Here is a 22271-nt window from a genome sequence, read left to right as displayed (position 1 = left end):
TCAGCCGCAGCCGTCTTGCCAGGCTAGAGGAGCACCCAGGCGTCCACGCCCGCCGGGACCCTGGAGAGCCCCCGGGTTCTGTGGGACGAGGGATCAGGCTCCTGTGGAGGGAGGGGGATGAGGAGAGGGCGAGGGCTCTGCCAAGGCCCCGGGCCTGCTCGTGCAAGGTGCCCAGACTCCTGGGGGCAAGCCACTGGAGAAGCCAGGGAAGACCCGGCGGCGGGCCTGCTCTCCAAGTCTGCACCTTGGTGGCCGGCCGGGCCGGGGCCATGCCTGGTCCTGACTGGGCTCCCTCCCTGGCGGGGCAGCCAGTGCGCTGTGGGGAGGGAGGAGGGACGGCGCTTCGCCGCTTCTCCCTTTGGCCACTCATCTTGCCCTTCTCAATCTCTCCTTCCTGCCCTTCCTCCCCTCCTGGATCCCTTCTCTCCATCTCCTGCCTCTCTCCCGCCCGACCGGCGTCACTCCTCTGTCCTCCGCTTGTCCCCTCCGTCCCCCTCCTTCTGGACACAGACCCAGCTTTTGAGGACTCGGACAAGTTCCATTCCCCCCCTGGGGCCCTCCAGGGACTGGCCTACTCCTAAGCACAGTATGTGTCCTCCAGCCCAGCCTTGGTGCCTCACTCTGTCTCGTCTCTGTCGCTGTCTTTGTCTCTGTCCTCTCCTCTGCCCTTGGAGCCTGCCACTGCCTCCGGGGGATTGTTGGTTGTGAGGCCCCACAACCGGACCCAAGGAGGGAGCTGCTGCGGTCCAGGACTGGCTGGGGGGGCAGGGAGGGTGGTGGGTCCCGTCCCCTTCCCCCCGGCTGGGACGGGGCCAAACCCAAGATGGCCAAGTTGTGGGGAAGGGGGGAGGAGGGAGGAGTTACGGTAGGACCCCGGCTTTCTTGGCCTTTTCTCTCCCTCTCCTAGCCATGTCTGGACTCCTCATCCCCCCCATGTGAGGCCTGCACAGCACCACCTAGCCACTGGGCGCAGAGCCTGGGACAGGCGGCCCGTGGCCTGGGAGGACCGCGAAGAGGACTTCCCGCGGGCAGCCGAGGGAGACCCTGGGCCCTGCCCCTCCACAGCCCTTCTCTTCTCTCCCTTCCACTCTCAGGACCGGCCACAGGAGGCTTCTCTCTTGGCAGCCCCATTTTAACGTGTGTGTGCGCGCGTGTGTGAGCGTGTGAGGTGCTGGAGGCCGCCGACCCCTCGTCCTTCTCCCATTCCATGCTTGGGGTGGGAGGGGGGTCCTGGGGATGGGAGGGGGTAACGATCCTGCCCTCCAGAATGCTCAGGGAAGAAGCTGGTGTCTCTGGAGCGCTTCCTCCCAGCCTGACCGCTTCTCCTGGGGAGGGGGTCCGTGTACAGAAAACCCCCGGCTGGCTCTGCCTGCCCAGTGCTGCTTGGGAGGGGATTGGGCCCAGAGCCACAGGAGATGGGGAGGTGTCAGGGGAAGGCCCCAGCTCCCCCACAGGGTGGCCTTTGAAGCAGAAATAGGAGTATTACCGTAGGACCAATCTGGCCGACTCCATTTCCCATCCTTTGTCCGGCCCCTCAAGGCCACCCCATTTCTCGCACAACGCTGGCGGCCTGGGATTCCCCCAGAGGGATGAAGCTACGGTCCCAGATCTTTCCTCCTGAGTTCTGGGAAAGGTCACCAGCAGCTCTAGATGTGTCCTTTGGGCCCGTGGAACAAGCTCCTCAGAGCCGTGGAGGGACCCCCGATTCTGGCTCTCCTACCTTTGCCCTTTCCTGCCCGCCCTTGCAGCTCCCAGAGTACTCCTCCTTGTAGTGGGCCGTGAGCCTCCGGCCCCGTGGCCTGCTTTCTCCCCTGGGTGGCTTGCGTTGTCTGTGTCTCCCGTTGTCTGCTCCTGGTGGCCCTTCCTCGTCCCCAGCCCAGCGGCTCCCTCCTCTCCAGAGGGCCTGTCCTGCCCGCCCCTCTCCCTGGCTAGCAGCCCAGTCTGGCTTTGGTCACTTGATCCGGGAAGGGGTTCGGGAGAATTGAAACAATAAATGGAGATACTGATGTCCCTCGTGCCTCCAGTTCATGGCTTACACAGCTCAGTCCCACCGAGAGACAAGCACCTGGATCCGGACCTGCCATTTCCTGACCCTTCCCCACAGCTCTAAGTGAGGAGCCTTTGGGAAGGGAGGCTGCCTCACTCCCCCTGGTTTTTGTTTTTAACTCTCTATGCACCACTGCTGGCTTATCGCACGCCAGAGACCCACCTGAACTCCCAGATTTTTCTCTGCTGGGCTTCAAAGTGGCCATTTCCCCCTCCTGACTTGCCCTTTGGGGACTTTACTTATATATGGCCGGGGCAACAGATGGAGCCTTGGGAAGAGGAAGGCTGGCTGTAATCCTGAGAGAAGTTCTGAGGCCCAAGCCGAGTCCTCGGCCCTTGGCAAAGGCCTCCAGGACCAGCCTGGCATCCCCTCATTTTCTTTGACTTCCCAAGAGTCATCTGTGCGACTGGGCCCAGACTCCCAGCAGCAGCAGAGCAAAGGCAAAGGGTTGGTTGTTAAACATTTATCCGTATTCAGCCAGGACAGGGAACATCAATAATGACTAGTATATTTTAGATGTTCTTTAAGGTTTACACAGATTATGTCACTGGCTTCTCATCCCCATTTTAGACGCAACAAAACTGAGTAGGGAAAGGTGGAATGACTCCCTCATCAAGGGGTCACATAGCTCATCTGAGGCCGAATCTGAACGTCGCTCTTCCTGATGCTCCCCCCACGGGGGCAGAAGTAGAAGGTATCTCCAAAGTGCAGGCTGAAGGGCCTGAACACACGTTCCCAACCCAACACAAAAACACTGGTCCTTGAGGGCTGCCAGGGGCTTGGAGGATGGAGAATCGGGCCTAGTCGGGAGGTCCAAAGTACAAATGTGGCCTCAGATACTTCCCAGCTGTGTGACCCTGGGCAAGTCACTTGACCCCCATTGCCTAGCCCTTACCACTCTTCTGCCTTGGAACTGATACACAGTATTGCTTCTAAGACAGAAGGTAAGGGGTTCAAACAAACAAAAACTCCACTGGCCCATGAGCAGGTGACCACAGTCCTGCTGTTCCTCTCTCAGGCTGCCTCTTTCTTCCTGTGTGTCTCTGTGGCTCTGGGGGGGAAGGGGAGCCCCACTGCACAGTTGGGAGCATACGGCCCATTATGCAAAGCCAACAGTTTGGGGAAACAAATCCTACAGTTTGGGAGCTGCTAGGGAAGGTGAGAGCCAGCGTAGGTCTGCCATCTGTGCTGTGAGAGACCCAGGGAGAGTGGAAGACGAGAGAAAGAGGGAGAGTCAGGGACCGTCTGAAGCCCCTACTGGCCTGATCCCCGCATGGCTAGCTGCCTCCAAGAAGGGCCCGCTGGGCAGTGGCTGGCTGTGCTGCTGGACAGATACCGGATTGGAGGAGGATGGTTCGTGGTGAAGATGGAGCAGAAAGAAGGGAAGTCCTTGGCTAAAGAAGGTGCCCAGGCCCAGCGTCTCAGGTGGCCTGGGGTGCCAAGTCTTCTTGGAATCACTAGATCCTTCAGCCCCAAGACGTTCATCTTTGGCTCCTTCCAAGAGGTCCCCTTGGCTGAGCTCCCTGCCTCTCTTGACCCTCGAGCCTGCTGCTCCCCATTCCTGCCTGCATGGCTTGGTCCAGACACCCTTATCTGCTCAGGGTCTAAGCAAGGAGCGGCCAGCTCTCCATTGCCCCTCGAACATCTCCACACACTGCAGTCCACACCAATGCATTTTATTGAGTTTATTTACAAGGAAAAAGAAAATTAGAGATTCAGGAAGCATGCACTAGGAAAGGTTCCACACCGGACGGCCATGTCTAGGCAGGGTCTCGCTTTAATGGTCCAAGTCAGATTAGTCTTCTATCACCCACATTCAAATTTGGGTTTAGTGCCCGCCCCCAGGTCCTACGGGTCTGGTGAGCTTACGGGTCTCTGTTTCCTACATCACCACCCACCGATGGACAAACAAGGACACAAGCTGGAGGAACAGACGGGCTTTCTTCTCCACACTCCCTCCCTAGTTGTGCCCCATGTTCTTTCTCCTGACTTGGGACACTCTCTCAGGGTTGCCCCAAGAGCCCAGAGCCAGCTGAATTCAATGGGCACCCACCCACAGTCCCTGAGCCTTGGCCAACAGACACGACTCGTGGGCAAGGCCCAGGGACTAGCTCCAACTCCAGTGTTGGTGCCTGTGGAGCGAGCGGGACCCCCACAGACCCGAGGGAGATTCCTATGGACAGGGAAGGCAAGGATCTCGGATTGGCTAAGAGGAGGCCTAGAATTTCAGGACAGATGAAAAACTCGGCCCATCAGAGCAGTGCCTGCAGCCTTTTGGCAAGCGAGTGGTGTGGTCTCTCTTGCCTGAGGTAGGAAAGGGTGACCTCTGGAGCACTCCAAGGCTGAGCGGAAGCCCCGGGCCAGCCCTGGGTGGAGAATTTGTTTCTGATGTACATCTAAAGACTTAGCCCTGATATACTGTTCCCGAGCCCATTTTCTCAGAAATAAGCCATAGGAAATGCCCAATGACAAGAGTGAGGGAAGAAAGGCGAAGTTAGAATCGGGCACCAGGAGGTGGCAGCAGCACATGATAATGTGCGACTGCAGTAACAACCAGAATGTCCATTCTCTGGCACTCTGAGGCTTACATCCATTCTGTCTGCACGCCCAACACTTAGCACGCTTCCTGGCTTGGCATAAAAGCTTGCTAATTGGTTTACAAAGCACTCTGCTCCAAAGGTGCCAAGTTGGCTGGAGAGGGCAGGTCTTGTTACTCCCATTCTGCCAGAGGCTCAGAGGGGCAAACTGGGAAATGCCAGAATCTTCCATCCAACAATAGTGTAAGAGGACCCCTTCCTCCATGTGAGCCAAGATGCCCACACTGCACTCGACTCCAGACCCCGAGCTCCCACAGCAGGCAGTCGCAGGGAGCCAGGGCTGAGGGCCCACAGATCGCAGAAGCTTGGCAGGGAAAGGTAAAAGCCCCGACCGAGGCTCAGAGCAATGGTCCACTGGAGGACCTGAGTGAGGATCCTTGGGAACAGATTTCACCTGGTGAGACTTGGGGCACAAACCTGGGGGCTTCTCAGGTCCAGGCTTGGAAACCTGGGATGGGGCAGGGAGGACGAGGTGGGCACACTCGGTCCAGCGTCTAGAAGGGGAGGGAGGCCTCAGACGCCATTCTCATCTCTAATGCGCCTCTGGAAAGTCTCAAAAGAGAGACAAAGCTGAGGGGGCGGGGGTGTGGGAGGTGGAGAATAGTTTATTTTCTTAGGCTCTGTCCAGGCCCCAATCCAACAGTATTTACTGAATGTCTGTGTGCTAGGTGGCCCTAGAATTGGAGAGCACAACCAGTCCAAGCCTGCACTGAACAGGAATCCCCCCCGTGATATCTCTGACCCATAGACCCCCACCTCTACTTCAAGCCCCACAGAAATGGTGACTCCACCCTCTCCCGAGGTAGCCCATCCCACTTTGGGGTAGCTCCGACTAGATGGGCACCCTCCCAGCTGCCCTGAAATCCCTTTATGTCCTCTTTCAGCAGAATGGCCTCTCCAGTTTCCCATGGTTCCTCAGCTCAGGCCCCTGAAAGTGTCCCCAGGAAACCCATCACCCACCTGACCCTGATTCCCACCCGTCACCACATCCAGCCCCCACAGGAATTCTCCCCGCTTGACAACCCCAGTGCCCACCGTCACCTGCTCATCGACCCTCCCTCAAGGCTGCAGAGCTGGCACAAGGCCCTCCATTCCCAGGAGACCCAGCAGAGCGGCATCGCTGGGCTGGCAGATGGGTGGGTGGGAGGTTCAGTCTCTGGGTGGGTGGGAGGCTCGGTCCCCTGGCTGACAAGTAGAAGGCTCAGTCCTCACCCCCTGGGCTGTCCTCTTCAGTGCTGTTGCCAGCCAGGGCATGGTGGTAGCGAATGACAGGGAGGTTAGCCAGGAATCCACTAAGTGTAGGCTGCAGGCGTGCAGGGCCTGGATGGAAGCCAAGGCTGGAGAAAAGTCTCTGGGCAGGACCATGGAGCATATGTGTGTCCAGCACCACAATCTGGCAGCCGGGATAGTCACGGGCAAAAGCCAGAACAGCCTGGCACAGGGCCCTGCCTACCCCACGACCCCGATGCTTTGGGCCCACGGCTAGGGACCTCAACTCCAATTTCCCATCTCCACTTTCCCCAATCCCTGACACACCCACCGTGCCCACCACACTGCCCTCGGTGTCCACAGCCACCCAGAATCGAAAGCTTGTGGCCCCTGAAGCCCCCAGACCCAGGCTCATGTCTTGATGGACATACAGAGACCACATATGGGCCAGGGCAGGGTGGCCAACAGCCAGGAGAAGTGCCAGTACCAGCAAGGGCAGCAACAGGGACCGCGACGAGGTTGCCAGAAGCGCAAAGCCACAACCTAGTAGCAGCAGGAACCACGGCCGCCACACCATCCGGTTTCCAACGGCCGAGCCCAACTCTGCCGACACCACCGCCAAGAGTCCCCGGGTGGCAGCCTCGTCCCCTGGAGCCATCGGCCGGACCTGCACCTGTACACCCCTGTCGCCATCAGCGAGGTCCTTGGCCCTGGCCTCCATTCCTTGGTCCAGTCCTGCAGGGGGAGAGGGACCAGAACAGGGATAGGGCAAGCTATCAACCAAGGTCCCCAGGGTTCCCTGTACCCCAAAATCAGGGCCCTGGGTTCTAGTGCCAGCCTCCTAACTCAGAGGGAAGAGATGCTGTCAAATGCCCCTCCTATTTCAGGCTGGCAAAAGGAAGCGAAGGGGCCTGCTGCAGGGCAAACAGTTCTTGGGGCTTGCACAGTTGGATTAAGTCTCTGTTGAGATGGGTAAACTTTTACCTGTTTGTGTTTCCTTGAACAAAATGTCCTCCTTTTTTCTTATTCATGAGAGTGTGAAGGGGAGGCTGAGTTAAGGCCAAGAGGAGGATGGACAAGGCTGAAAGTACCCTGAAATGGAGCAGTCCTGCTGAATGAAGAAGACAGTCATGCCTTACAGGGCAGCAGTCAGGGTCTTCCCTCCATGCACACCCTAGTTAGAAAAGACGATTAGTCAGGTGAGAAGAGAATCCAGGAGGGCCCACTCTGGCCTGGCGGCACCTATTTCCCTACCCTTTTGACTTGCTACAACCTCTCCTCTAGGGGTCTCCTCTAACAGGTCTTCCTGATTCCACACCAGTCTCCCGGCCAATCCACCTTCCACACAGCTGCCAACTTCATCTTCTGAAAGCATCTCAGCATATTCCCCCAGAGGAGCTCCCTACTGCCTCTGCCATTTAACCTGCTCCACCTCCTATTCCAGCCTTATTCTGAACGCTTCACTGTCTGGTCGTACACACGGGTCAGCAAACATGACATTTTATCTGCTCCTTACCAGGATCCAGAGAATCCTTCTAAGCTTGGCTCATGTTCCACCTCCTCTGTGGAGCTTTCCTTGATTTTCTCCATGACACACACACACACACACATACACACACACACACACTCACACACACTCTCACACACACACATACTCCCCCTGCAGTGTTAGTACTAGCTCTTCCTTCAAATAACCTATTTATTTGTAACTGTGAGAAGGAGGGCCATTTTGGTTTGGTTTGGGATCCCAAGCACCCAGGGCAATTCCTTACCCTAACTGTCCCTCAATAAATATTGACTGAACTGACCTGGTGGTTTACTTCTGAATAAACATTCTCTTTTCCCTCATAAATAATGATAGAAAAGTAGAGACTGGATTTTACATACATTATGATGCACAGAAAAGATTAGGGAATTGAAGACAGGTTTGGGTTAAAATAAAATCCACACTCAGCCATTTACTATCTAAGTGATCTTGGATAAGTCACTTTAGTTTCTTCATTATGCAAAAGGAGAGAGTTGAACTAGAAGGGCTGACAGTCTCTCAAACTGCAACTCTAAAAGAGCTGATCCTGTCTGCATAAGTCCCAGGAAAGGGAAACTGAGTCTAGTGTGTGGGCATTCCTCCCCCCCACCCCCAGCCCTTTACATTGTATCCTTTAGGAACTTTGTCTACCAATTAGTCCTCATCTTCCAGCTCTTCCTATTTCCTGTCTTCTTTCCTTCTGGCTAGATTCCTATTCAGGTCTCCCTTATCTCTAACATCTCTTATCTATCCCTTATCTCAAACCAAACTCTTTGGATCCTCAAACTATCCTCAATCAATCAGCATTTCTTTAAAAATCTAGGCCTTAGAACTTAGAATCTTGGAACAGTTACTAAATTGGGTTCCAACAGAGGAGTGGTAAGGTTTAGGCAGCTGGGGTTAAGTGACTTCCTCAGGATCATACAGCTGGGAAGTCTGAGGCCACATTTGAACTCAGGACCTCCTGTCTCCAGGCTTGGATCTCTGACCTGTTAGCTGTACCTTAATAAACATTTATTAAGCACCTACTGTGTGCCAGGCACTGTGCTAAGCACTGAAAATACAAAGAAAAGATATAACCAGCCCCTTCAAGGAACTCACATTCTAATTCACAAAACATACATAAATATACATCAGATCACACAAGAGAAGTACAGAGTATATGGAAAGTAACTTCAGAAGGGATGGCCCTCAAAGCTGGGGACACCAAAGAAGGGCATCCTGGAAAAGGTGGCATTTAGGCTAAAGTGTAAAGGAAGCCAGAGACTGGAAGAGGCAACATTCCAGGTATAGGGAGCGGTCGGTGCAAAGCCCCAGAATCAAGAAATGAAGGTCATAGGTGAGGAGGAGCAAGCTGGTCAGTCTAGTACATAGAGGGGAGCTGAATGGAAGACCCGAACAAAGGAAGGAGCCAGCCAGGTGGGGAAGAGTTTGAAATACTGAGCCAAGGGCTTTTTATTGAATACTGGAGGTAACTCAAGTTTAGCGAGGGATGGTGGAAGGCAGAGGTGACACGGTCAGACGTGAACTAAGGAATCCCTTTGGCAGTTGGGTGGGAAATGGATTGGAGTGGGGACAGACCCGAGGTCCAGAAACCACTTGGAAGATGACAGCAATAGTTTAGGCCAGTGATGTTGCTCTCAAATAGAAAAAGGGCCAATAATATACATAACAATCCCTGTGGGCTGCATACTGACTTCATTTTAAAATGCAATATTATCTATATTGTATTGGTTTTTATTTATCTTGTTAAATACTTCCCCAATTACGTTTTAATCAGGTTTGGGTGATGTTCATGAGTGTGGTCCACATGTTTGACAGCTCAGGTCTAAGCCAGTGATGAGGGTCTGAGCAAGGGCGGTAGCTCTATGTAGGACCAGAAGGGGAGGAATGCCCACGCTCTGGGCTCAGTCTCCCTTTCCCAGGACTTATTCAGACAGCTTACAACTAATCTTCCAGAAGGGTTGCAGAGAAAGAATTGATAAGATTTGGCAAGGGTCTGGCTATGCAGGGTAAAGGAGACAGAAGAGCAGAGGATAATACCAAGGTTACAAATTTGGGTGACCACAAGGATGGTGATCCCTTGGGTGGTAACAGAAAAACTCAGGAGAGTTTGGGGCTGGATATGAGGCTTTGGGATTCATCTACATAAGTACCAGAACTCATGGTATCAGTGAGATCACCAAGAGAGGAAGCTGGGAGAGAAGAGATGAGTGCTCTTAAAAGGACACAGTTTGCAAGTGTCAAAGAGATAAAGAAAGAGCAAAAGAGACTAACAAGCAGTCACAGAAGAACCAAGAGAGCAGTCACAAAAACCAGGAAAAGGGGGAACTAGGAGAGCATGGCCAGAAGTCAAATGCTATATATATAGTACAGTTCCTATCTTTCTCTGAGAAAGTCCTATAGTCACCTAAACCCACACCGTCATCACCTACTTTTACTGACTCCCTGCTAGCTTCTAACACTACTGTAAGTTCATCAGGCTCACCAGTGACCTCTTATCCTACCCATGTTGTCCTTGTCCTCATTCTTTTATCCCTCTCTGCATTTCAATTTTAAAATTGACTACCTACTCCTCCCAGACTGTCTTTTCCTTTGGTTTCTGGGGAGCTGTTCTCTTCTGGTTTGCCTACCTCGATGATCCATCTCTACCTGGCTCCTTGGCAGAATCCTTAAACATGAGGACCTCCCAAGGCTCAGCTCCCTTCTCTTATTCCTGAAGCATGCTTAGAGATCACTCAATTTAACCTTTTCATTTTACAAATTAAGAAACTGAGGCTCAGAGAGGTCAAACAAATAACCTGCTGGTCAGCCACAGGGTAAGTAGTAGTCTGGAACTCCTTCTAGTTCCTAGACTTAATTCAGTGTTCTCTACTACAAAATGTTGCCTCTGCTCTCTAGCCTCTCCTTTGGTGATCTCAATTAACACTCTCCATAGCTATTCCTGTAACTCTAAAATCTGACTGTATCCATTTCTTTCTCCTCTGAAATGAATCTCCTACTCTGCTAGAGTGCTCCATCTGGGAGGGAAATCCTGTTGGCATCCTTAGATTTATGACACCTAAAACTTAATTCCTCTTCTCCCCTAAATGTTCCCACTCCCTCTCAAGTTTCTTATAGTATGACTACATGACTTTAGAACTGGATGAATGACTGGACCTAAGGGGCTATCCTTAATATTTCCATGTCAACTTCGAAGGAGGTCTTCAGAGAAGTACCCAAATTTTCTGAAATGTAGATGCCCTCTTGGGAAGGTCACAAAGGGGATTTTTGATTAGTTGACCCTTCATATTCTTTCCAACTAAAACTGAACTCATCTTCCTCTCCTGTCCGCTCTACTTCCCAAGTTTTCTGTAATTGATGGCACCATCAGACTCCCATTCACCCGTGGGGCCTTTGCCTCTTTCCTTTTTCATTTCCTATATCCAATCAATTGGTAAAACTTTTCACTTCTTCCCCGTAGGGAAGGAGTTATTAATCGAGATGGGGTCTTATGAACTTGGCCGTGGGGGGTGGGATATCTTTATTTTGACCACAACCTCGGAGTTCAGCATTTCTTTCCATTACTTAAAAACCATCATTCTGAGGATTCCAGATTTCGCCCGGGGGCGAATTAATAATAAAAAATAAAAGATTTCGCCAAAGGGGACCTCGATACAAAAAAAAAAAAGGACGGAAGAACTCTGGGTTTAACGTTTCTCTCCCTACCTCAGGACCTCTTTATCGCTTGCTCGAACTAATATTCTCCCCAACCTGGTTCACATCCGCTCTGGGAATCAAAAAAGCTTCCTATGGCCTCGGGACAAACCACAAAGTTTTCCGCCCGGCATTTAAAGGCCTCCCAAGTGTTCACCAGGAGCCGGCGCTCAAGTCTCGGTCTTCCCCTAGCAGCCCCAACGAGACTACAGGAGGGTAATTGGCCTGTCCCCCATCTCCAGGGCCTCTCCACAAAGGATCCCGTGCCCGACCTCCTCCCTGGATTACCCGTATGGGGGCGGGCCCAGGGAGCTATAGCAGGTTCTGGAGCAGGCTCTCTCTACCCAGGCCATCGGCATGCCAGCGTGGAGCTGTGGTAGGATGAGGCCTGGGGTCCTTGGCCCGCGAACCTAGAAATCCGCGGAGGGGTGAGGGGGAGGCAGAACCCCTTCCTCCGCCCCAGGTCTGCCTCCCTTCTCTACCCGTGGACCCTCCACAGCAGGACCTGAGCGTGGAGCCCACGCTGCAGTAACACAAGACTGAGAGGTGACCAAGGCGCTCACCTGGCTCCTGCTGCCGCTGCTTCCGGGACCTCTTGGGCGGGGCCCACGTGATCCGCCGCCGGCGCTTCCTGAGACCGCTGATTGGATAGCCCCGAGCGAGACCCGCCCGTAGACTACGGCCTACGGAGAGAGTAATAGAAAGGGGTGGGGCCGTACTCTGGATGCGCCCCAGGGCCCCCACGTGGACAGCTTCTCTATGGATTCGACATCTCTGGGTGTGCTTCTCGCTTCTGCGCTCGCATCCGGATCCTGGCGGCTCCCTAAGCGTCCAAGCTAGGTCACCCACCCTCCTAGATGCTTCACACAGGCCACAGGGTTCACTCGTGTCCGACTCTTCGTGGAGTCTTCTCGTCAAGGACCCTGGAGTGGTTTGCCATTTCCTTTTCCAAAAGATTAAGACAAACAGAGGTTAAGTGACTTGCCCAGAGTCGCACTGCCACCTGAGACTGGATTTGAACTCAGAGCTCTCCGACTCCAGCCCATTTCACCATCCCCTGAGCCACCTAGCTGCCAGGGCACAGTAGGTACTTAATAAATACATCATCTGGGGCAGTTGGTTGACTCAGTGGATTAAGAGAGGAGACCTAGAGATGGGAGGTCCTAGGTTCAAATTTGACCTCAGACACTTACCCTCATCTGCCTTGGAATCAATACACAGCATTGATTCTAAGAGAGAAAATAAGGGTTTAAAAATAAATAAATTCATCATCATTAATAATAATAGTAGTAATAATAGCTAACTTTATATAGTGCGATGTCCTAGGCAATGCACAAAGCACTTTACAATTATTATCTCATTTGATCAGTGCCTGGTCTAGGTCCCCTAGCTGTCCCATCCAACCCTTTCTCTCCCCCTCCCCCTCTCCTTTTCTGCCTCTTTTTGTGTGTTTGATCCCTTTTAGATTGTAAGCTCCTTGAGGGCATGGACTATCTTTTTATTAATTGTATACCCAGTGCTAAATGCTAAGGCACAGTGTCTGACACAGTCACATTTAAAATATGTTTATAGGACTGGATTAGACAGAATCTTCACAATTATGCTGAGAGGTAGGCATGATTATTATTCATATTTTATAAATGAAGAAACTGACTGATTGCTTGACCTTGGGGTCATTTGCCGCCTACCACAAACATGCATACATCTAGGGACAAGTAACTCATTACCTGCAATATTAGAGGTTCCACTTAAGAGTGTTACAAACTTCACAAAATCACAGAATCTGAAAGTTGAAAGAAATCTCAGATGTCTAATCCAACCATTACCTCATCACTGCTGCCCTATGTAACATCTAGTTTTCTCCCTTTCTTTTTTAAAACCCTTACCTTCTGTCTTAGAATCATATGCAGTAAGAGCTAGCCAATTGTGGTTTGGCCAAGGTGATACAACTAAATGTCTGAGGTCAGATTTGAACACAGGTCCTCCCAACTCCAGATCTGCCACTCTATCCACTGTGCCACTTAGCTGTGCCTATCCAACTTTCTCTTAAAGAACTCTGCTAGGGAAATGTACTACTTCCTGAAGAAACCTGCTTCACTTTCCATAGCTTTAATGTTTTTTTTTTCTCACATCAAACCTAAATCTGACTCTTTTCAATATCCACCCACTGGCCTCTGGTACCAAGCAGAATAAAAATAACCTTTCTTCTACAAGATAGCCCTTCAAATACTTGTTATCAGAAATGTTTTTTCTCCTTCAATTTAAACATTCCCTATTCCTTCATATGTTTGCTCATATGACACAAGATTACAAATTCAGAGCTGGAAAGGATCTTGGAGACTACCTAGATCAAACCAGCTCCCCCCCCCCCCCCCATTTTACAGAGTAGGAAACTGAGGTCCAAAGAGGTTAGATGATTTGGCAGTAGTCACAGGATTTGAAACAAGGTCCTCTGATTCCAAATCCAAGACTCTTTCTACGCTAAGAACATCATCTTGGTTGCCTCCTCTGGATAATCTCCAGTTTATCCATATCCTTCTCAAAAATGCCCTAGAACTGACTGCCAGATTATAGACCATGGTGATCCTGTATCCCTTTTTATGCAGCCTAAGATTGAGCAAGCTTTTTCCTGTTAATCATGTTCTATACTGTTGACTCATAAGGAGCTTGTAACTCACTAAAACCCCAAGATATTTTTCAGATGAATGATGATCTAATCATATTCCCCCCCCATCTGGTATTTGTTACGGTCATTTTTTAAAAATCCTCCAAATAAGACTTTGCATTTATCCCTATTAAATTTCATCTTAGATTCAGCCCAATGTTATATCAGTGATGGTGAACCTTTTAGAGGGGCAGGTGATGTCCTCAAGTAAGTGTGGAGAAGAGAGAGGGAGAGCATCCTGGCCCTGCATCCCTCTGGCTTTCTAGTAACAAACTCTGTTGAACTCTGTGCTGGGGTGAAGGCAGGCATGCCCACAGAGAAGGCTCTGAGTGCCCCTTCTGGTACATGTGCCATAGGTTTGCCATCATGGTTATAGCTTATCAAAGCCTTGTTTTGTTTTTGGAATGTGACTGTTTATTCAGCAAGTTAGCTATTTCTCCTAGTTTTGTTATCTTCTATGCCATCTATCCCTTTATCAAGGTCCATAAAAAAATACCAGAATCAAATAGAGATAAGTCCCTGATGTTCTCCATTAGGGACCTTCTTCTAAAGATGCTTCTGCACTATTCTTGTACCACTGTTTGATTTGAAGTGAGGGAAACTGAAATGAGGTGAATGATCATGGAAGTTCACACAAATAGAGGGTTCTCTGGATCAGAAAATCCTGCTTGCGATTGGAGGGGAAGGAATCTGGGCATGAGCTCATGGGGTCAGGGTTCCATTTTCTTTTCCTTGTCCTTGAGAGATTTCCTGGTTGCCATACTGGGAATGGGGAGCCAAGAGCTGAGTAGGCTTCCTGCTCACTCTATGAGTAAGTAACAGATAATTTGAGGGATTGGGGCTGCTAGTCTGAAGCAATTTAAGACTCTCTGCCAGTAAGTTGGCCAGCAGGAAGAAGTATAACCAGCATTATGGAGCCAAGTTCAAACTGTGGAGTATATGTAGTGATCAAAGTATAAGGAAGGAAGAAAGTCCGAAGTAGTTAAGGGTGTCAGCAATTCCAAACCCTGGTGGATTGGTAAGCCAAAAACAAGGAGACAGACATAATTTTTCCTCTGCTTTCCTTGTCTTTTTTTATATTCCATGACCTGTCCTGGATGTACATACCTTTTCCTCATTCCACAAGCTGTGCGTGAATGAGATTTAAGAATTCTCCTCTCATGCCTAAAGAAATATGAACAGAAGTGGAAGGAATTTAGGGAAATAGCTAGAAGTGGAAGATTCCATGAAGGAGCGCCTAACATGTTTCCTTTCATTTTTTCTATATTTGATAAAGTATGTGGCCACAGTATGTTCACTATCTATTTATCTGTGAATGAGGGGATTCTTTCAGATAGAGAGTAAAAGTTCTAGGGAGATCACACTGGTGTCAAATATGGCTGAACACTGCTACCCTGGAAGGAGCACCAAGAGTGGTGGAGATCAGAGTAGGAGGTGAAGTAGGGAACAGATTTCAAGGGATTGCTGTCTGGAGGAGCAACTGAACTGGGGCCAAGTGGGAAGTGAGGAGACTGAACTAGGTCACCAAAATGGGTTGGTTCCCAAAATCTCATTGGCTGATTTGAAAACTGGAAGATGGATCTATTTCTTGACACTTGACCCAGTGGGAAATGAGCCCTTTCTTCCAAATTTTTGGGGATTTTCCATAGCTTCAAAGCTCAATGAAAGCAAATAAGCCAACTGTGATCACATATATTACATAGTGTATGCAAATATATTACATTTAAAACTCTACATATAACCATAGAAAACTATTTTTAAAAAAATAAAAATAATTATTAAAATTCTAGAGAAAAAATGGACCCAAGACACTAGGCAATGGGGATCCTGAAAAGCTCTTCGGTATGGGTATTCAGTCAACTATCTTTCATCCTTCTGTGCTCCTGTGGAGGGTGTGCATTCACATTAGAGAAGGGGGTCTTCCTATACCTGGTCATTTCAGTTACTTATCTACATGTGAGGCCATCTTTTATCCGTTCATTATAGGAATAGTTAGTGAACATCTTGAAAATGAATCATTGATCACAAAGATCCAGCATGACTTCACCAAGAACAAATAGACTAATCTTTTCTTTTTTGACAGATTAATGTTATTCTACAAATATGGTTCACCTAGATTTTAGCAAAGCATTTATAAAGTTTCTCATGATATTCTTATGGATAAAGTAAGAAGTTGTGGGCTATATAATAGTATGGCTATATGACTTTGGAACTGGAGGAATGACTGAACCCAAAGAGCTGATTTTCCTCAATAATTCAATGTCAACTTGGAAGGACATCTCTAATGAAGGATCTCATTTTTTCCGCATTGCACTTTTTTTTAAACCCTTACCTTCCATCTTAGAATCAATACTGTATAATGGTTCCAAAGCAGAAGAGTGGCAAGTGCTAGGCAATAGGAGTTGAGACTTGTCCAGGGTCACACAGCTAGAAAGTGTCTGAGGCCAGATTTGAACCTAGGACCTCCCCATTTTTTAGGCCTGGCTATCAATCCACTGAGACACCCAGCTGCCCCCACCTGATTGCACTTTTAGTCAATTAAATAACCCCTTGTGTAGATCATAAAAGGAATCCTCATTTAGGTTTAAGTTGGAGTTAATGACAACTAAGTTTCCTTCTCTGAAATTCTGTAATTCTATGAAATATTAAAGATAAAGTCAGATAGGTTTTTGTGATCACTGTTTCCTTTTCTAAATTATCATTAACCATCTTTCATAATCTATGCTAGAATTTTTCTAGCAAAGACAAGTTGTCTTATGATTTGCAAACTATTCTCTTCTCTTAAAAATATACATATATATTTCTTTTTATCAGTTGTACAGAACTCCATGAATTTTCCATAGCCTTTCAAAGATCAATTTTGATAATCACATCTGATAATTCTTTCTGTACCCTAGACTGTACAGAGAGGCAGTGTAAAGAATATTGACTTTGTAATCAGAAGATGTTTTCAAATCCTGCTTCTGACTCTATCTTTGTGATATTGGACAAGTCACTTGACTTTCCTTGGCCTTAGTTTCCTCCTCTGTAAAATGAAGGGGTTGGACCAGGCGACCTCTGCCATTCTTTTCAGCTCTAAATGTGTGATAGGCATAGGTAGGGCATCTGGACCAGTGATGAGCTCATAAAGGATCTTTTCATTATATCCCTACTTATCTTGGACATCAATGCTACAGTAAACATTTTTGTGGCCCAAAGATCATTCTCTTTGGCAGAGAAGGCAAACAAAATTTTTAAAAAATCTATTGTCTTCTCTTTTTCATCTGTTTTCATCATCCTATTTACTGCAAGCAGCAGCCTCAGTTTTCTTTGATTCCCCTCTTTCCCCCCAAATAGCTAAAAGTCCCATTTTTCCTCTTCTTGGCTTTTCTTTATCATCCTTATCTCATGTTGAGCATTATGACACTATAACTCACCCTAACATTCTATACTTTCTGTTCATCGTCTATACTTGCTCTTGATTCCACCTTCTGTCTTTTTTAACCTGGATTTGTCATGTCCCCAGTACATTCAATGATATCTTTTGACAGTTCTCATTTTTCCTCCTCATCAGAGAAGATATTAGAGAAATAGTTTGTTTAGTGGGGAAAAGGTTGGTTTGGGAATCAGGAGAGACCTGGGTTCAAATCCCATCTTTCATAATTTCAGTTATGTGACTATGGGTAGCAATTTACTTAAATGTTAAAACGAGGAAAATAATAGGGTTCCTACAAAGATCAAATGAGGTAAAGTATGCAAAAACTCTTTGCAAACCTTAGAGTATTATAAGTCAGTTATTATTGAAACTACTTCTCTTTGTGTTTTCTAAATTTCATTCCTAAGAATAAAATTCTCAAACCAAGAATTCTTTTAATTTTTTTTAATTTGAATTAATTTATTTAGTCAATTTAGAACATTATTCCTTGGTTACAATAATCACAATATTTCCCTCCCTCCCCTCCCCCACCCTTCCCGCAGCCAACCTACAGTGTTTCCTCTGGATGTGGATAGTGGTCTTCCTTGTAGGTTCCTCCAAGTTGTTTAGGGTCATTGCATTGCCACTAATGGAGAAGTCCATTACATTCGATTGTACCACAGTGTACACACTCTGTGTACATTGTTTTCCTGATTCAGCTCCTTTTGCTCTGCATCACTTCCTGGAGGTTGTTCCAGTCCCCATGGAATTCCTCTACTTTATTACTTTGAGCACAGTAGTATTCCATCACCAACATATACCACAATTTGTTCAGCCATTCCCCAATTGAAGGGCATCCCCTCATTTTCCAATGTTTTTGCCACCACAAAGAGCGCAGCTATGAATATTCTTGTACAAGTGTTTTTACTTATTGTCTCTTTGGGGTACAGACCCAGCAGTGCTATGGCTGGATCAAAGGATCAAACCGAGAATTCTTAAGTTGATTCCCTTTAAAGTTTTAATCCAAGGCATCTTCCTTATCCTTTCTCTGAACCTTTTAAAAATCAAAGGCTCATGCCAAATGATGCTTGGATTCCTACTCTTCAGTTACAAAGTCTAAGATGGAGTAATCATTTCCCCACAAAGTTCCCTTTATATTCACCTCTGCAATCAATATAACTAAAAATCACATCCAAAATGAAAATCACCCTTCTTTATGCCACTATATATTAAAAGATTAAGTAATCTACAAATTAAGAAATCACTGGTTTTTGTTTTTGGCAGAGAGACAGAGATGGAGAGGAAGACAGACAAATAAACAGAGGAGAGACTCAGAAATAGACAGAGAATAGACTGAGAATACCACCAACACAAGTTAAGACTTTGTCAGCTGACTAAAAGCAATACAATGATTCAGAAAAATGTCGAGGGACTTCTGAGAAAGAATGCTATCCATATCTAGAGAAAGAACTGTGGGAGGGGGAAGCTGGGTGGCTCAGTGGATTCAGGGCCAGACCTAGAGATGGAGAGGTCCTAGGTTCAAATCTGGTCTCAGACACTTCCTTAGCTGTGTGACCCTGGGCAACTCTCTTAACTGCCATTGCCTAGCACTTACTGCTTTGGAACCAATACACAGTGTTGATTCCAAGACAGTAGGTGAAAGAAAGGAAGGAAGGAAGGAACTGTAGGAGTAGAAATCCAGAAGAAAATGTGATTTATCACTTGTTTATATGGGCATTATATGGGTTTCTGTTTTAAAAGATTACTCTATTACAAAAAGGAATAACGTAGAAATAGGATTTGAGTGGTAATATATTTTATATATATATATAACCCAGTGAAATTGCTTGTCAACTCTGGAAGAGGGGAAGGAAGAGAGGAGGGAGAGAACAAGAATCGTATAACCAAGGAGAAATTAAAAAAAAACTACCAAAAAAAAGACATTATCAGCTGCTCTTTTTTTGAGAGAAAGAAAAAGAGAGGAAAGAGAGACAAAGAGAAGAGTCAAAGAGATGAAAGAGAGGGAGAAGAGACAAAAGCATACATGGGAGGGAGGGAGGGAGGGAGGGAGGGAGGGAGGGAGGGAGGAAGGGGGGGGAGAGAGAGACAGAGACAGAGAGACAGAGACAGAGAGAGAGGGAGGCAGAGAGAGGGAGGCAGAGAGAGGGAGAGGGGGAGAGAGAGAGAGAGAGAGACAGAGAGAGAGAGAGAGAGAGAGAGAGAGAGAGAGAGAGAGAGAGAGAAACTCTAGTAGAAGTCCAGATAATTGGAATTTCTCACCAGTACTAACTATATCATGCCTTTGTGCTAGGCTTGTGATCTGTTTACTGAACTCCCCATTTATTTCCTCCCATCATTTCTCTTCAGTATATATTAGGATGGGAGAGTGGGGGAATAGTACAAAAACTGAGGAGCTGAGGCTTGGTGGAGGGACAATCTACACTTGAACAAAAGAGTTTTTCTCCATTATTTATGGGCTCCAATGTGAATCCTTTTAGCTTTGCTGTCAGGCTAAATAAAGATTTAGTGTCTTGTTAGTCCAAATGATGAGAGCTGAGGGTGTTTTGGTTGTGTGTGTGTGTGTGTGTGTATGTGTGTGTGTGTGTGTGTGTGTGTGTGTGTGTGTGAATATGTAGACATGAGCCAAATAGAGAAATCCTGGGTGGGAGCCTGTGTCTTAAAGACTGGTTATGGAGAAATCTTAGTTGAACTTAGACTAATAATTGCTGAAGGTTGCCTTGTTCCTTTTAAATGTACATATATAGAAATGCATATGTAATAAGAAAAAACACATTTAAGTGTTACTGAATTGATGGTAACTTTTCAAATATTATTTTCTCAATCAACAGATACTAATAATACAACTATTATCAGGTAGGAAGGGCTATAAGATCTCCGTGGTTAAAAGAGGAATATTTTCATGTGCAAGAGGTTCTAGCCTTGAGATGTGAGAAGTTTAGGGCCACCTAGTGTGAGAGTGAGGAATTTCTTTTGATCCACAGATGACTTACTGACTTTCCTTTGATGTATTTGTTCTGGACCTGTTCATTCTTTCCTCTTATAAATAAACCCTGAGAGGGACAGACAGGCAGGCAGGCAGGCAGGCAGGCAGACACACACACACACACACACACACACACACACACACACACACACTGGCCTGGAATGCTGACCAGGGCAGAAGAAACAGCTGTGGGAAACCATCACAGGACAGCCAGTGTCAATTGCAGTAACAGAAGAGGTAAGTGATCAGCAGTCAAGGGTAGAAGGTCTCTGAGGCCATGGGATGGGGATGGGTTGAGGCAGGGGTTCTGGTCCTTAGACTGGGAGTTAGGGATTCAGAGGAGTTTGAGTAGTGAAAGCCTTAGGGCTGGGGACCGAGCTGTCCTTGACTAGCCTGATTCTTTGTTCTTGGCACGGAGGCCTTCACAGCTGGCTGCTACGGAACTCATAATCCAGTAGGGGGCAAGAAGCTAGCAAGGATGAAAAACTAGGCTGAGCCTGATCTGGGCTTACAGAGAAATGCTGACCAAGTGAAAGGAGTTGGGAAAGTTTTAGAAAAGGGCAAAACTATGCCATGATTGGAGGAGATTGGGGAAGGCATGACAGAGGAGATGGCAAAGGAGGTAGACTTACAAGGATAAGTAAGATTTCCAGGCAAAGACAAGGAGGGGCAGCATTGTGGAATGAGGCACAATTTGAGCAAAGGTAGGAAGGCTGGAAAGCATAAGTGCTCAGTAAATGGAAGGAAACCCAGTTTTTTTGCTTTCGTTTTTTAAATTTAATTATTTACATTAATATAATTTATTTTCTATTTTTACATTTATTTTAATTTTATTGCTAGCTTAATTTCATTTGTACTCTTACCTTCTGGCTTAGAATCCATACTAAGTATTGGGGTTAAGTGACTTGCCCACAGTCACCCAGCTAGGAAGTGTCTGAGATCCAATTTGAATCCAGGTTCCTCCTGACTTCAGTGCTCCCTAGTTTTTGTTTAGATTACAAAGTCTAATTGACTCCAGTGAGATCTCTCAGTATATGCACTCCCACTGCTTCATTACAGTCCAGCTGAAGAAGTCTGGTTTCTTTCCTCAGTTATTAATACTTATCTTTATCCCCAAGCCGGTTAGGATCTTTCTCGGACCCATGACTCTTGGCAACAGCAAAGCCTTTTAAGGATTTTACATTCTTACAGAAGAGCTCTGGATCAAAGCAGTGACCAGATGTGAGTCCAGGGGCCTGGCATTCCCCACCTCCTGACAGGGAGGTGATGAGATGAAGGAGACGTTTGCAGTCAAACAGACAGAAATTTGTTTTGCCTGACTATGCATACTTATTGCAAGGGTTTTATTTCTTCTAAATGGGTCAGGAGGGAGGGAAAGAATGGAAAGAGAGGAAGCAAATGCTTGTTGATGAAAAAATAAAAATAAAAGTAGAGAACAAAAGTAAGGGCTTTAGGGGCTGATTTTCCAGAACCTCTGGGAGCTGGGCTAAAACAAGAGCAATCCAGTTTGGCACGTCCAAAGAGTATTAAACAATACAGGACCCAAATTCACATGGGCTAAGCCAGAGAAAGTTGGTTTGAACCACAGGCGTCCCAATTGCATTTCCTGCCTTAGAGAGGCAGAGTTTAAATCGTGCCTTTGACAGGTAACTTAGTGGTGCAGCGTTTAGAGCACTCACTGGTCTTCCTGCTCATCTCTCTGAATTCAAATCTAGCCTCAGATATGTAAGACTAAAAATGAATGAATGCTCCAAGTATTTAAATTTATAGGATTTTATAACAACAAAGTGAGAGAGAAAAGGGGGTTCCCTTAGCCCAGTGAGCAGAGCAAAGAGCCAGAGACCCCCCCCAGCCTGCCACAATTGAGTAAAAAGCCCCACAGTGTGAGTTTCAGCAAATTCATAAACAAACCCACGATAGGGCACAATACAGAGACACAAGACAAGGGAACCCCAGGAAGAGTAAAGAATGCTGGGAAATGAAGTCCCCAGGGTACAAATTACAAAAAAACAAAACAAAAACAAAAACAGATACTTCCTAGCTGTGTGACTCTGGGCAAATCATGTAACTGTTTGCCTCTGTTCCTTATCTGTTAAATGAGCTGGAGGAGGAAACGGAAGACTATGCTGGTGTT

At 47.5% G+C, this 22271-nt stretch overlaps 2 protein-coding genes across 16 annotated transcripts in view; one reads left to right on the top strand and one right to left on the bottom strand.

Annotated features, from left to right (window-relative positions):
* The window catches only part of EBF4 (EBF family member 4), a 102850-nt gene extending 100844 nt beyond the window's left edge, over positions 1 to 2006 (top strand). For 2 of the 4 annotated variants that reach the window (XM_007496925.2, XM_056803592.1), the window contains 2 exons: positions 511 to 586; positions 908 to 2006. In XM_007496925.2, the coding sequence (XP_007496987.2) occupies positions 511 to 581 (71 nt within the window). In that variant the 3' untranslated portion in view covers positions 582 to 586; positions 908 to 2006. The remainder of the gene's footprint in view (positions 1 to 510; positions 587 to 907) is intronic. The other 2 variants (XM_056803591.1, XM_056803593.1) reach the window with 1 other exon arrangement.
* Positions 2007 to 3707: 1701 nt separating this feature from the next.
* Positions 3708 to 11788, bottom strand: LOC103094600 (putative N-acetyltransferase 8B). 12 transcript variants are annotated; one of them, XR_008913092.1, is made up of 5 exons: positions 11363 to 11631; positions 6838 to 7027; positions 6341 to 6588; positions 5686 to 6037; positions 3708 to 5318 (listed from the first exon to the last, which is right to left on the bottom strand). XR_008913092.1 is itself a non-coding variant. In XM_007496928.3 (3 exons), exon 3 carries the CDS (start codon positions 6572 to 6574, stop codon positions 5846 to 5848), a length of 729 nt encoding a protein of 242 aa, XP_007496990.1. In that variant the 5' UTR covers positions 6575 to 6588; positions 6838 to 7027; positions 11638 to 11788; the 3' UTR covers positions 3708 to 5845. The 12 variants fall into 12 exon arrangements, 3 of the variants coding, with proteins under 3 accessions (XP_007496990.1, XP_007496993.1, XP_007496995.1); XR_008913084.1 differs by lacking the exon at positions 11363 to 11631 and adding an exon at positions 11638 to 11734 and having other exon boundaries at positions 5686 to 6588; positions 6838 to 6961; XR_008913085.1 differs by lacking the exon at positions 11363 to 11631 and adding an exon at positions 11638 to 11704 and having other exon boundaries at positions 5686 to 6588; positions 6838 to 6964.
* Between the last annotated feature and the right edge of the window lie 10483 nt (positions 11789 to 22271).

Source organism: Monodelphis domestica, chromosome 6, assembly GCF_027887165.1.
Source record: "Monodelphis domestica isolate mMonDom1 chromosome 6, mMonDom1.pri, whole genome shotgun sequence".
Classification (NCBI taxonomy): domain Eukaryota; kingdom Metazoa; phylum Chordata; class Mammalia; order Didelphimorphia; family Didelphidae; genus Monodelphis; species Monodelphis domestica.
This window is presented reverse-complemented; position numbering and strand designations above follow the sequence as displayed.

What these genes read in the sequence shown, in the direction of transcription:
- LOC103094600 (XM_007496928.3), bottom strand. Translation starts at nt 6,574, where the DNA reads ATGGAGGCCAGGGCCAAGGACCTCGCTGATGGCGACAGGGGTGTACAG.